The 12,864-nt window shown below is 45.0% G+C and overlaps 1 protein-coding gene across 1 annotated transcript; it reads left to right on the top strand.

Annotated features, from left to right (window-relative positions):
* The first annotated feature begins 1,230 nt into the window (after positions 1 to 1,230).
* Positions 1,231 to 7,738, top strand: GNG10 (G protein subunit gamma 10). The gene is made up of 3 exons (XM_044657472.1): positions 1,231 to 1,542; positions 5,219 to 5,350; positions 6,821 to 7,738. The coding sequence occupies exons 1-2, from the start codon at positions 1,462 to 1,464 to the stop codon at positions 5,342 to 5,344; spliced, it is 207 nt and encodes a 68-aa protein (XP_044513407.1). The 5' UTR covers positions 1,231 to 1,461; the 3' UTR covers positions 5,345 to 5,350; positions 6,821 to 7,738.
* The last annotated feature ends 5,126 nt before the right edge of the window (positions 7,739 to 12,864 follow it).

Below are 12,864 nucleotides of genomic sequence, written 5' to 3' on the forward strand. Positions count from 1 at the left end.
ATCAAAGGAGATGTGTAGCCTTTTGGAATATAGTTCCAAACTGCTTTCCAGAATATTTCACAGTTCTATCAACACTACATTAGTGTTCCTTTTCTCCCAAAGCTTCATCACTAACTACCATTTTCATTTTATCATCTTTGACTATCAAGTGAGTGGGAAGAGGAACCTCAGTTTTGGGGACTGGCTCAGGTGTTATGTATTTTTACTTTATTTCATGTGTATATATTCAAGTCTTTATAAGAGGTAACCTGGAAAGTGGATAGAGGTGGCTTTGAAATCAGAAAGACCAGAGTTCAAAAACTACTTCCGCCACAACCTGCGAGGCCTCCAGCTAACCACTTTTTAAGACTAATTAGAATAATTTCCTTATCTACATTCCCCCAGCCCAGGTGTGTCTTCTCGGGAAAGGGTCTCTGTTATAAAGGGGAAGACTACCTAAGACAAAAGGATATTTAGCATATGTCTAGCTCCTCCTAACTGGGCGGTCATTCACCCTAAAGTCTATTATTCAGTCTGGAACAGCTAGCCAGAGATTCCCTTCAGGGTGGATTCTCAAGGAACAGGGAACAAGTACAGGCTTTGGGGTCTCCAACTCACAAGCTAATCCTAAAACTTGGGGTTCATTAGATCCCACCGGGCCACAAGTTTGGGATCTCTAGATTCCACGTGGACACGCCCGCCTTCCCTCATTCCTTTTTCCTCCTTCCCTTCTTTTTCTTCCTCCCTCCTTCCCTCTTCCCACTCCCTTACCTTCTGTCTTAGAATCGATACCGTGTATTGGTTACAAGGCAGAAGAGTGGTAAAGGCTAGGCAAAGAAGGATGGGTGACTTGCCCGGGACCACACAGCTAGGAAATGTCCAAGTTCATATTTGAACCCATGACCAGCTGTTTCTCAGCCTGGCTCGAAATTCACTGTGCCACCTCGCTGCTTTCTTCAGGGACCTTTTAGAACAGCTGCGCTGGGTTCTGGGAGGCTCTGAGGGCCTCCAGCATCTGGAAAGAAAGGAAATCCTTCGGGTGGGCTTGTTTCTTCTTGGCGCCCTTTCCTGATCTTGACCTATAGAGGGTGCTCAGGCTGACAGACACGGGGCGGAACTGCTCTCGATCTGCTTTTCTTGGGTGTTTGCACAGAGAGTCTGGGGAAACATAGTATCTTCTCCCTCCCCCGCTCTCCCTACTCCTCCTCCAGCCTGTGAGCTCAGTTCCTGCCTGCCTAGTACTTTCGGAGGGACGCTGGTGGTGAGGGGAGGGTGGGGATCTCCTCCCTTTACCGCTAGGAGCCGCGCCTGGAGCGCAGAAGAGTAGCCCTCCCACCACCAGCAGCCCACTGGCAGGAGCAGACGGCCGCTTAGCTCAGCTCGCAGCCCCCAGGAGGCCTGATAACGCGCGGATCTTGAAGCCTACGGGGAAGTTCGAGCAGCCGCGCGTTCTACGGTCCCGGAGAGGATCGCACCGCGAGCATGTCTTCCAGCTCCAACCTTAGCACCATGCAGCGCCTGGTGGAGCAGCTGAAACTGGAGGCGGGGGTGGAGAGGATCAAGGTAAGAGATCCGGGCTGGAAGGGCGGGTGAGGCTGGTGAGCCGCCCCTCGTTTGCGGGGAAAGAGGACAGTGGGGGAAGAATGGTTGGCCATTTTTCGAGGGGAGCGGGTTTTGCAGGATGTCTCTGGCTTGAGAAAGGCCGAAAAAAGGCCTCCGAGATTCTTTTCCTTTTTATTCTCCTCTCTTCCCCCAAGTCTCAGCTGAATGGGTGTGGCTGCTAGGCATCCCGGTATAAAAGTGCCTTCTCTCTTCAACTCGCCTATCTCTTGAATCTATATAGTCCCGGTGCCTAGCAGCACATTTAATAATAGACCCCCAGGGTGACTCCCGAGAAATTAATCGAAACTCTCCCAGCCTCAGTTTCCACTTGGACCTTGCCCATGTTATCAAACGAGATACTGTTATGTAAAGCGCTTTGCAAAACTTAAAACGCTCTATAAAAGCTAGCTACTAATAGTGGTAGGGACTTGGCTTGTGCTTGTTGAGTGGAATCCTATCTCCTTGCCCCTTGGAGATGAAACCAAGAGGGCCCTTAAGCCTAGGTGAAGGAGACGAAGATGCCCACAGTCAGTCACCACTCTCGGTGCCAGGAAATGTGCTAGACTCCCGGCCGTGGCCGGCTTAGTACTGGATGTGTGACTTGGGGATCCCTTCCGTTTTCCCTTGAAACAAAGCCTGGCAGAGACCTATTGTGGGAGCTGGAGCCAGGAAGCCGTATCCCTGGATGACCCCGCTACTCTGTGACTTCGTCGTGGGAGGATCCCCCGTTACCGAAGTGCCACCTTGGCAACTCGGGCGATTTCCGCCAGTTCATTGAGGAGCTTTCCTTCTCCTGCCCTCCATCTCCCCCAGTCCTCAGCCCCTCACCCACCCCTTCCTCCCATCGCCCTTCCTTCTCCCACTCCCGGCCGGACTCGATTCAGAGCCCCTCCCCCATTCACGCGACCTTAGCGATCTCTCAGGCTGTCCCGGCGGCCGCACAAAAGTGGCGCGGTTCCCCGGAAGGGCTGCTCTGCTTAGAATGGGCGGGAGGGGAGGGCTGGTCCGGACCTGGCTCCAAGTCTTAAGTGTGGGTCCGCAGCTGGCCTCTGTTTACCCTCCGCAGCTGCATAATTCCAGGGAAGGTTGGGCTTGTTTGGGGCAGAACTAACCCTGTGTAGGGGAGCACCATGGACGGTATCAGCTTTTGTCTGGGGGGGTGTGGGTGGAGGGGAGGGCCTTGGCTTGGGGATCTGACCAGAGATTTCCCAATGTGCAACCAGGCTATGTTATATTTCGAGGGCTAAGCAACCAGGAAAGTAACGGCGACTTGGGAGGCTCTAGGCCCCCGTGGGCCAGTGGGGTTCAGCGGCCTTTGCTGTGCAGTTCGGCATGTTTTGGGTGCTTAGAGCCATGGGGATAAAAAGGGAAGCATCCTACACGTGTCAAGCATTTTACAAATAACGTCTCATTTGGTCCTTCCAACAGCCTTGGGGGGTGCTTTCCTTATCCTGTTTTACAGATGAGGAAACAGGTTAAATAGTTACCCAGGGACCGAGGTCTTCGGTGCTTCAGGCCTTATCCCGGTGCCTAGAGAACAGCAAAGGGGGTCAGGCTGGTTTAGCCCGGGCTTCCCGAATTCCCCACTAAGGTGCTGTTGGTTCCCAGAGAGCCTCATCTGAGGAATTCTAGGATTCCTTCTTTCTGCCCCTCTGGGCCCTTCCTCCATTTCGGTTTGAAGTCATATGGGCGGCCCAGTTTTGACCTTGGACCTCTCAGGCACCTGTGTCCTTCCAAGCTTGTTTCCCCTGAAGAAGACAGAGTGAAATCTGTTCTCAGCCTGCACCGAGGAGTGAAACCTTCTCACCCCACCAAATCCTCATTCTTAGACTTTTCCCATTTCTTCCTCTGAAAAATGAGACTATTACATGCAGGCTCATCTCCCAGGATTGTCCTAAGGAATACACTTTGCAAATTAACATATGGCTATTTGCATTATTGGTGGGGGAGTGCTGGAGGAATATTATAGGCATCCTGGACAGCTAAGGACAGCTAGAGGTGCCATGGATAGAGCCTGGAGTCCAAATCTGGCCTCAGGCCCTTACGAGCTGGGTGACCCTGGGCAAGTCTCTGAACCCCCATTGCCCAGCCCTTAGGTTCTTCCATCTTGGAACTGGCACTTAATAGTTGAGTCAGAGGCAAAAGAAAGGGTTTAAAAAACCAAAGTCATTATTGTGAGAAGGTCTGGAGCCTTCACTAGACTTCTGCCTCCTAGGAGATGACCCTGGGGTCTGTCTTAGCCCTACAGTTTTGAGTCTCTCCAGCTGGCTCTAGATGGGGTTTTAGATGCAGTGTGCTTCCCTACCACATGTCCAAGAGCAGGCCCAGGCCCTGCCTGCCTCACAGCAGGGGGCTACTTAATTGGGGTGGAAGCTTGTGGGCGCCCCAACTAAAAACCCCCAAGGTTGTTCCTAGAATGCTTCCCTAGTATGTTCTGTTGGGCTAGGAAACCAAAACCTACTGCTGTTTAGTCATTTCAGACTCCTCCTGACCCCATTTGGGGTTTTCCTGGACAACATACCTGAGGGGTTTGCCCTTTCCTTCTTGGGTTTACTTTACAGAGTTCAGGTACTCAGCACTAAGTGACTTGCTCTGGGTCACCTAGATAGGAAGCGTCTGAGGTCACATTTGAACCCAGGACCTTCCTTTTCCTGGCCAGGCTCCCTATCCACTGATTCACCTGTGTAGGCTTTTAAATGCCCATGGAGAAGCTTGCATTTGAGACTAGTAGTCCCAGGAGATAATTTTTATACTCTATATCCAGAAAAAACCCCAAACACCACCAAAAAACTCCCAACCCAAGGGATCACCCACTCTGGTGAGGAGTTTGTTCAGACTGAGCAATATACTGGTCCTTACGTTGCCTGGCTTGTACTTGAAATCTATTAAAAAAATTTTAAACCCTTACTTCTCTGTTTTAGAATTGATACCAAGTGTTCTAAGTATCAGTTCCTAGGTAAAAGAGCGGTCAGGGCTAGGCAGTGGGGGTGAAGTGACTTGCACAGGGTCAAGCAGCTGGGATGGATCTGAGGCCATATTTGAACCCAGGACTTCCTATCTTCAGCCCCCTTGCTTAAAGAAGTTTCAAACTTCTTTAACTTGCTTGGCAGAATCTGAGAATTCAGGGTCACCTCTATGCCTGTATGAATGGAGTGAAGCAGAAAACACCTTGTCCAGATGGTGACATTCACCGTATGAATTGTCGGGCAAATCATTGTGGGGCTGGGTGTACCGGGCTGTCCGCCATTCAGCAAAAAAGGAATAAAGGCTTCTGTGTCTGGATGAAAGCCTCCTCTCCCCCCAGTCTCTCCCTCTTCTCCCCTTTCCTCCTCTCCTCCCTTCTCTTCTGGACCCTGTTTGGTCTCTTATAATAACATTGGCTAGAAACCTGCCTCAGAGGCTGCTTTGCCAGCCCGGAGGATAGGAGTCTGGCCGTGGGAGCTTTCAGGAGGCCTCTCAGCTGAAGCTGATGGGCATTGGTGGGAGAGGCAGATCCCAGAGGAAACCTGCCATGTTGGGCTAGCCATAATGAAGTAGCGCCACGTGGTGCCGGAGGGGGTTCCCGAGGGCATTCGCAGGGGCCCTTCGTCCTGGTGGTAGGATCTCTCAGGCATGTCTGTGGTCTCTCCTCCCTTAGGTCTCTCAGGCTGCTGCGGAACTCCAGCAGTACTGCATGCAGAATGCCTGCAAAGACGCTCTTCTGGTGGGGGTTCCAGCGGGGAGCAACCCCTTCCGCGAGCCCAGATCCTGTGTCTTACTGTGATTGCAGGTAACTTCCAGGAGGGGCTCCTCTCCTCGGGCTTTCCCAGAGGTCGCCACACAAGTCGGGATTTCCCGTGCATTTGCCCAGCGGGAGGATATAAAGGGAAAGTGGACAAATCCAGAGAGCCCAGATTTAGAACTGGAAAAAGGACTGTGGGGGGCCACACACACTCACTGGCGCCATTTTCTAGGTTCCTGGGGGAGGCCTCCAGAGAGCCTTATGGACGGTCCCACCCCGCTTTCTATTTGATTTTGGCACCGCTGCTCAAGTGAAAGGAGCACCCAGAAGCCCTGGATATTCTGTTACCCTTTATGAATTGTGTCTCTGTGAGTGGGGACTCCTGGAATCTCAGTTTACTCATCTGTAAAATGGGAGTGATGATAATACTTCCAATGCACTTTGTGACCTATAAAATAAATGTAATTCAGGATTCAGACCTCTTTGAGAGGACAACTTCTGAGCACTGAATTTCTTTCCTTATTTTTGCTTTAATGGATGAACAAGAGCTCCTGATGTCAGTCCCATCTTCTCTCCCTTTATTGACACCCTGTCACTCTGATATTGCTGATTGGTGCTAGTAATGGCTTGTGTCCCAAAGTTCTCCCCGGGCCTGGGTTGTGGCTTGCTTTTTTTGTACAGAGAGGAAGTCTTTCAGGAGATATTTTAGACATCTAACCTTCACCAGGAGAGGAAAGTTAGTCATTTGGAGAAGTGAGAGCTGAATAAAAATTAATTTTTAATTTTTAAACTGTAATACTCTTTCCTTGGGAAATGGGAAACATCTATTAGAATTTTTAGGAATGGCATGCTTCCATTTTGTTTATTTTTACAGATGAGACTATTTAATGTTTGATGACTTTAACTTTCCTAGTTGTGTGACCCTAGGCAAGTCACTTGATCCCCATTGCCTAGCCCTTACAGTTCTGCTTTGGAACTGAAACACAGAATTGATTCTGAGACAGAAAGTAAGGGTTAAAAAAAAATAGATCAACACTAAAGGAAGCCTTGGCATAGGTTATCATAAAGTTCCTCAAGGACCAACATGTTTAAATCTTGGCATTCAGGAGCTCTGTCCAGTAGGGGATAATGGGAAGGGTGCTGGATTTCAGGCCCAACACCTAGGGTCGAATCCCAGTTCTGCTGCTGCTCACTTCTATCTGTGTAATCCTTGCAGGCAAATTACTTCCCCTCTGTAGGCCTCCATTTCTCAATCTGTAAAATCAGGAGTTGTGCTTCCAGGGTCCTTCAGCTCTCAACCTCTGAGTCAGGCAGTTCCTGTATATGTGCCTGTGTAAAGAGGCTGCTCACGGGAAGAAAAGCCAAGACAATAATCACACCACCAACTCTGCATAGTAATTAGCCTCGTCTTTATTACATAGCTTGGGTACTTTTTATACTATAACTTTCCGACTTGAGAGAATGAAATATTGGATGAAGTTAGAGCACCATCCAAACTATTTCTTTTTTTCTTAACAGGGGAAGAAGTTCACCCAGGAGTTACCTTCAAGCATGCAGTGATTAACAGCTGCTTTTGAGTCTTAAGAAAATATTTTTTTTTTCCTTGTGGCCAAACAATTTTTAGATGTTTGAGTACTTTCCAGTACCAGCCCCTGCAGCCAAACTCTTTCAGGAACAAATGGAAGACTCTACTGATGTAAAGGGTAAAGGAGTAGAACCTCATGGAATAATTCACTTGCTTTTTGGGGGTAATTCTTGTCAAATGTTCTGTACTTTAAAAGACACACACTCCATCCCACTTCTAACAAAACCACCCACTTATGACTGTTTCTTTCCTTTTAATAGCCTGTTTTTACTTAAGTGACTACCATTTAACAAAGAAAAACATTTTCTTTTACCAAAAAAAAACATATATTTTTCATTGTAACATTGTGCTAAAGGTTTTTATTTTCTAGCAAATGTTTTTTCCCCTTTTAGAATTCACATTTTCTAAGGGAACACACCCAAGTGCAGATTAGTAATCAAGCAACGTCTTGATTTTTCTAAAGCAGAAGATAAAATATTTTGTTTTTAACACTAAACTTGGGATCTATTTCTTAAGTAGTTTGTTTTGAAAGACCAATATTGTCATATTAAATTGCTTCATTTAGATAGGATTGATCCTTGTGTGCTCTTAAACATATTTTACGGCTCTGTGCTTAGGAAGGTACTGTAGTTTAAGAATTTCTTTTTGAGAGAAAATGTTTAAAGCAAGACTATCAGAAAATGAATGTGTAAACAGGAAGTCATAGAAAATGATCAAAATGAGAAAGTTTTCAATTCTTAAACATCTGTTGCTATTGTGGCTTTGGTGGTGTGCCTTTGGTTTTATACAGGATACTTTTATTCTTTTATATTTTTTTCATTTTGTTTTACTTTTTTTTTTGTAATAGCCTCTTAGAAGCTTAAAATAAAATTTTTCCCTGTTTTTGACCACGTTTTCTTGTCACTGAAAAATATTATGACTCTATAGTGATTATTTTAAAGCTTTAATAATGTTTTGTCATGGGATAGGTGGGGAGAAGATGAAAACTTTTTTTCAGGCTGTGAGGAATTGTGTAAAACTCTCCAACACATACACACAAAGAAAAGGATGGAAAGCAGAAGCAGGGGCTAATTTAGAAGTCACCAGTTAGGAGAGATGAGATTAGAAAAAGGCCCTGAGAAGCGAATGTTGCTACCCAGGAGTGGTAGGAGAGTACATGGCCCAGAGGGAGGCAGGAAAGGAAGGGATCCTTGCTAGGAGGACACAGCGATACCGAACTGTGAGTCACGGCCTCACATGTTCTCTCCGGGTACATACACCAAGGAGCAGAGGTCATTCAGAAATATTTAAATTGTGTTCAATACAAAATTTGGCATTCTTCACTTTTTTCAGGTGAGGATTCTTAGGGGTCTCATGAAGGAGATAGAGGGCTCCAGGCTTCCTGCAAAGCATCACTATGTTTACCCAGAAGAAGACTGTAGGGAACCCTCATCCCCAATGGCAATGGCCTTTCACAAGGCCATTAAACCCTTCTCCCTGCTTTATTTCTTGCCTGATGCTGATACTTAATGGAACAGCAAAGTATCTGTGCCCAGGTAATGACCTGCAGGTGCCTGGGCAAAACCATCAGGCATTACAGATGGACACGCAGAACTGAATAGGAATGGATTGGACTGGACCCTATTTGAGCTGTCAGGCCACACTGAATGGCCTTAAAATGTAAAGGGGTTCTGAGGTACAGGGTAGGGGAGAAAGGGCCTGAGGGCCTTGTTTCCTTGTTAAACATGGAGGCCAGGCTGTCTGGAGGGACACAGATGCGCAGGAGTGGGAGATCTGAGGAGAGCAGAGAAGGTTTAGAACAGCCATTAAAGGAGGCTGAGAGACAGTGGATGGAGAACGGTGGCCGGAGCTCACGTGTCATAGGACACGTGGAGAAGGCAAGGAGTGGAGACGGATGGTCCTGGGAGGAGGGCTGGCAGTGGCACCAGGGATGACTGAGGCAAGGGCAGGAAGGAGGCTGGTGGTACCAGGCTTGGGAACAGCAGATTGGAGTCACAGGGAGAACCAGGGATGGGTACCGCAGAAGGGAAATGGGAGACTGTGCCAAGAGAATCTCTCATTTGGGAGTCAGAAAGGCACCCTATGGCTGTTGTTGGCGCAGAGCTCCGAGAGGCCCTTCTGGGTGGCTGAGGCTGTGGATCTGTGGGTCATGGAAGCCCATTTGGAGTGAGAGTCTATCTCTAGGGTCAGGCCCTAAGTATGAGGCCAGAGGCTGGGGGAGAAACATTGAAAGTAGAGTCCTTGAGAAAGTGATGTCATAGTCTGAGGGAGCAACATGCACTGGCAAAGGCCGCCATGTCCTTGAGAGACGCCTGGGTTTCCAGAAGCCCAGGAAGATGGAAAAGATGAGGAAGAAGACATAGAGGATGAAGGGATCCCAGAGGAAGAGTTGACCAAAGAGAAGAAGGAAGGGGTGGAGGGAAGAAGCTGGGGAAGGAGACTTCTGAAGGCTAAATCACCAAAATTCCAGGGGCAGGAGATTAGGGTCCTGGGGATGGAGGGTTCCTTCCAACACAGGAGCAGGCTGCCTAAGGCCTGGGCCCTAGGGCTGGGACTGGACTTGCATTGCATCTCAAGAAGTGGGAAGTGAGGCACAGATCCACAAAGTCAATATAAATTAAGGTACAGAAGTATGCAATACATTTTCAAGTTTTCCATTGCCACTGAAGACCTGCTCTGATGGCTTGCCATGGCTGCAGTTGGCCTCAATGGCATACCCATACCAAAGAAATTCCTGGGGCTTGAAGTATTGAAATACTTTTAAAATAAAAGTCAAAACTACTATGAAACTCTTGGATCTCCTAAAATGTTAACCTTCAGTTAATGGAAACATTACCTTAAATCATCATCTCATTCTCTGATCATTCTAGAAAACAACAAAAACAAAAATAATGACTCACCTAGGAAGAGGAAGTATAATATTCTTCATTTTAGCACTGTCACTGATTTGCTGAGAGCCCATGAGCAAAGTCAATTAACCTTCCCACAGGTCATTTTTCACACCAGATAAAAATGGTATAAAATATCACCCACTTACATAGAAATGTGCTGAAGGTGCATAAACTCTTACTATTCTTTTGAGCACCAGGAAGAAAGGTGGTGTCTTATGAGTAAAAGGATTTATTTTATAGGAAGCATTATTATTTTTTGAGGGAAGAAAGAATAGTGGAAAAATTACCTGGATTATATAAGTTAGCCAACAGCTCACTTACCAAATTTATAGGAACTAAAAATTGCACAGTATTTAACTTGAAGGGCATTTGAAAAGTTTCCTTATCTACAAAAAGGTAATACTTTTATAGTCTGCCCCAAAAGGTTGTTGTGAAGGAAAGCTCTGTAAGCTAGAATGTTCTAGTAGTAGAAGTTAATAATGGTAATGATAAGAAAAACAATAACATAACAGTTATCTTAGCAGTGCATGGAGAAAAAATCTGTAGCCTAGCCAGAGTTCTGTGTAAAAAAGGGTCTCAAACTTGTGATGGTAAATAGTAGGATTAGACTTCTGATGGCATTGGTCATCAGTTAGCTGGGATAGCAGCCATATTAGAAGGCTGAGGGAATGTGATGAGAGAATAATGATTAAAATTTAATTAAAGACAAGATAGGCTTCTCAGATAAACTATCCTGATCGTATTTTTCTTCTGACCCTCCCCCTACCCCATTAAAAAAATGAGTGTCTATCTTTTTAAAACCCCAGCAAATCATTTTGTAATTAGTCATGATTTGGAGTCCTTTAAAAAATCATTTTAGTTTTCTTTGTAATCTTCGTCATGACCTGTGTTCGGGGACCTTTGTCCTAGCAAGGTTGAAAGAAAGCCTGTGAGAATCAGAATCGAAGACTGTTTGCCTTGGATGCAGTCAGTCCAGCTCCTTGTTTTCTGAACTGCTGTAAAATGAGAAGAAGCGGGAGGTGTCTCCTTTCCATCACTATTAGTCTGAGGACTAAAGGGAACCCTGGAACCTTGCCTGCATCAGTCTTCCAGGTTTCCCATTTATATTTTGTTTAACTCCTTCCTCCTTTTTTTTCTAGACTGTACACATATATGTGCTTATATATTATGAGATAAGCTTTTCAGGTTCTGGTCAAAGGAAAGAGGCACAAGAAGAGTCAAAGAGCTTCAGTGACTTTGTCCTTAAAACCAAGGCATCTTTAATGACTAATAATATATTTGTGGGCTTGGATAGAGAGGATTGAATAGAGAGGAAGCTGTTTCCTAGGCTTAGAGATGTAAGAGTTCCCTGGCCCAATGCTGAGTCCGTGAAGCTAATGGAAGGAAAGTTGGTTAAGTCAGAGACAACCAAAAATAGTTGAGAAATAGTCACCAGATTCTGGATCATCTTACTCAGACCTTCCTTTTTCTTCCCCTCTCAGTAAATGGGAAAAATCAGGCTGGTTGTACTGCTATGTTTCAAGGCAAAATGTCAGTCTTCTTAAGTTTCCTCATATATTTTAGTATATCTGAAACTTTAATACCTACTTTGTACTGATTCTCTTGTTTTAGTAATGCAATCAAGATAAATATTCAGTATTTAGAAAACTGGGTAAGGAAGGCTGGTACTCTCTTTGTCCAAGAGATAATTAAATTACTATTTTCTAGTGGTGCTCCGTTCTGCTCAGTTACAGTTGGCATATCATGTCAACAAGGCTCGTTTTATGAAAAGGATAACTGTTACCAACATCTGTTGTTTAAATAGTTTAATTTAATTACTAGTATTTGATATTTTTGGTCCTCATAATTGAATCATCCAAAATTGCAGGTCACCGGGCAAACCGATGCTTTCCCCAAAGTGGAAATTCCTAAGTAAACCACACACCCAGAATACACTGCAGCTGGGGATTATTTTGTGCAGTTATGGGGCCATATCAACATGCAGTATTTTGGTAACCCAGAAACTATGAGAAATCTTTAGCTGTTTGGATGAACAAAGTGTTTCTTAAGATATCCTAAATTATTATGAGGACTTCTAATATTATACCTTATGCCCAAGACAGTAGAAGCAGTTGATTTGTCAAGGGACACTATCTTTTAAAATCAGGGAAAATGTAGATCCTAGTTTACATTCCAGTTCTTTGGACCATACAAGTTTCATCTGTAAATAAACACAGCTGAATAGACCGTTTCATAAGTCCTTAGCTCTCTCCAGCATCATCCTACAGTTATAAAACCTGTGGCCAACTCTGAAATAATTATGATAGCTAACCTTTACATGCTGCTTTAATTTTTGCACAGTGCTTTGCATACATAATCTCTTTTGAAAGAATGTAATACAGTAAGGACAGGGGTGAATACCTGAGCAATGTAATGCATTTTGTCTGGAACTTGGAAATAAAATGCCTGGGAATTAGTTCCCTGTTAGATAAGAGTCTTCTTTTTTAAACCTGTACCTTCTGTCTTTTATCAATCCTAAGGCAGAAGAGTGGTAAGGAAGGGGTAGGCAATTGGGGTTAAGTGACTTGCCTAGGGTCACACAGCTAGGAAATATCTGAAGTCACATTTGAATCCTGGTCCTCCCCACTACAGGCCTGGCACTCTATCCACTAGCTAAGATATAGTCTACTGAAAATATAATTAAAATCCTAAATCAAAGACATGCTTCTTCTCCTAGGCAATCTCAGTATTTTTCTCATCCTATGATTTCAGTGGGAACCATGATGATTCAGATGCTTTATTCCATTTCAGAGACATGGGGTTTTTGAGTGATGAGAAATAAGTCCATTCTCTAAAATTAACTGAATTCTGGAAAGTCCCTTGAAGCATATGAGAATTACTAAGCTAATAAATATAAATTATTATTTATAAAAATGTAAATTATAGAAAAAGGTAGTATACATTTCTTGGGAATTTAATTTCATGAGAAATACTGAGGATATTGAGAATAACCTTTTCTTAAATATAAGCAGACATTTGAACAGTGCTTCACACAGTGATATATACTCCAAAGCTCTTTACAATGCAGCAAAGAGCTCAAGGTTTCT

The sequence above is a fragment of the Gracilinanus agilis genome, chromosome 1 (assembly GCF_016433145.1).
Source record: "Gracilinanus agilis isolate LMUSP501 chromosome 1, AgileGrace, whole genome shotgun sequence".
Classification (NCBI taxonomy): Eukaryota; Metazoa; Chordata; class Mammalia; order Didelphimorphia; family Didelphidae; genus Gracilinanus; species Gracilinanus agilis.

Coding starts and splice junctions, on each gene's coding strand:
- GNG10 (XM_044657472.1), top strand. CDS start 1,462: ATGTCTTCCAGCTCCAACCTTAGCACCATGCAGCGCCTGGTGGAGCAG. Junction 1,543..5,218: donor CGGGGGTGGAGAGGATCAAG/GTAAGAGATCCG, acceptor CTCCTCCCTTAG/GTCTCTCAGGCTGCTGCGGA.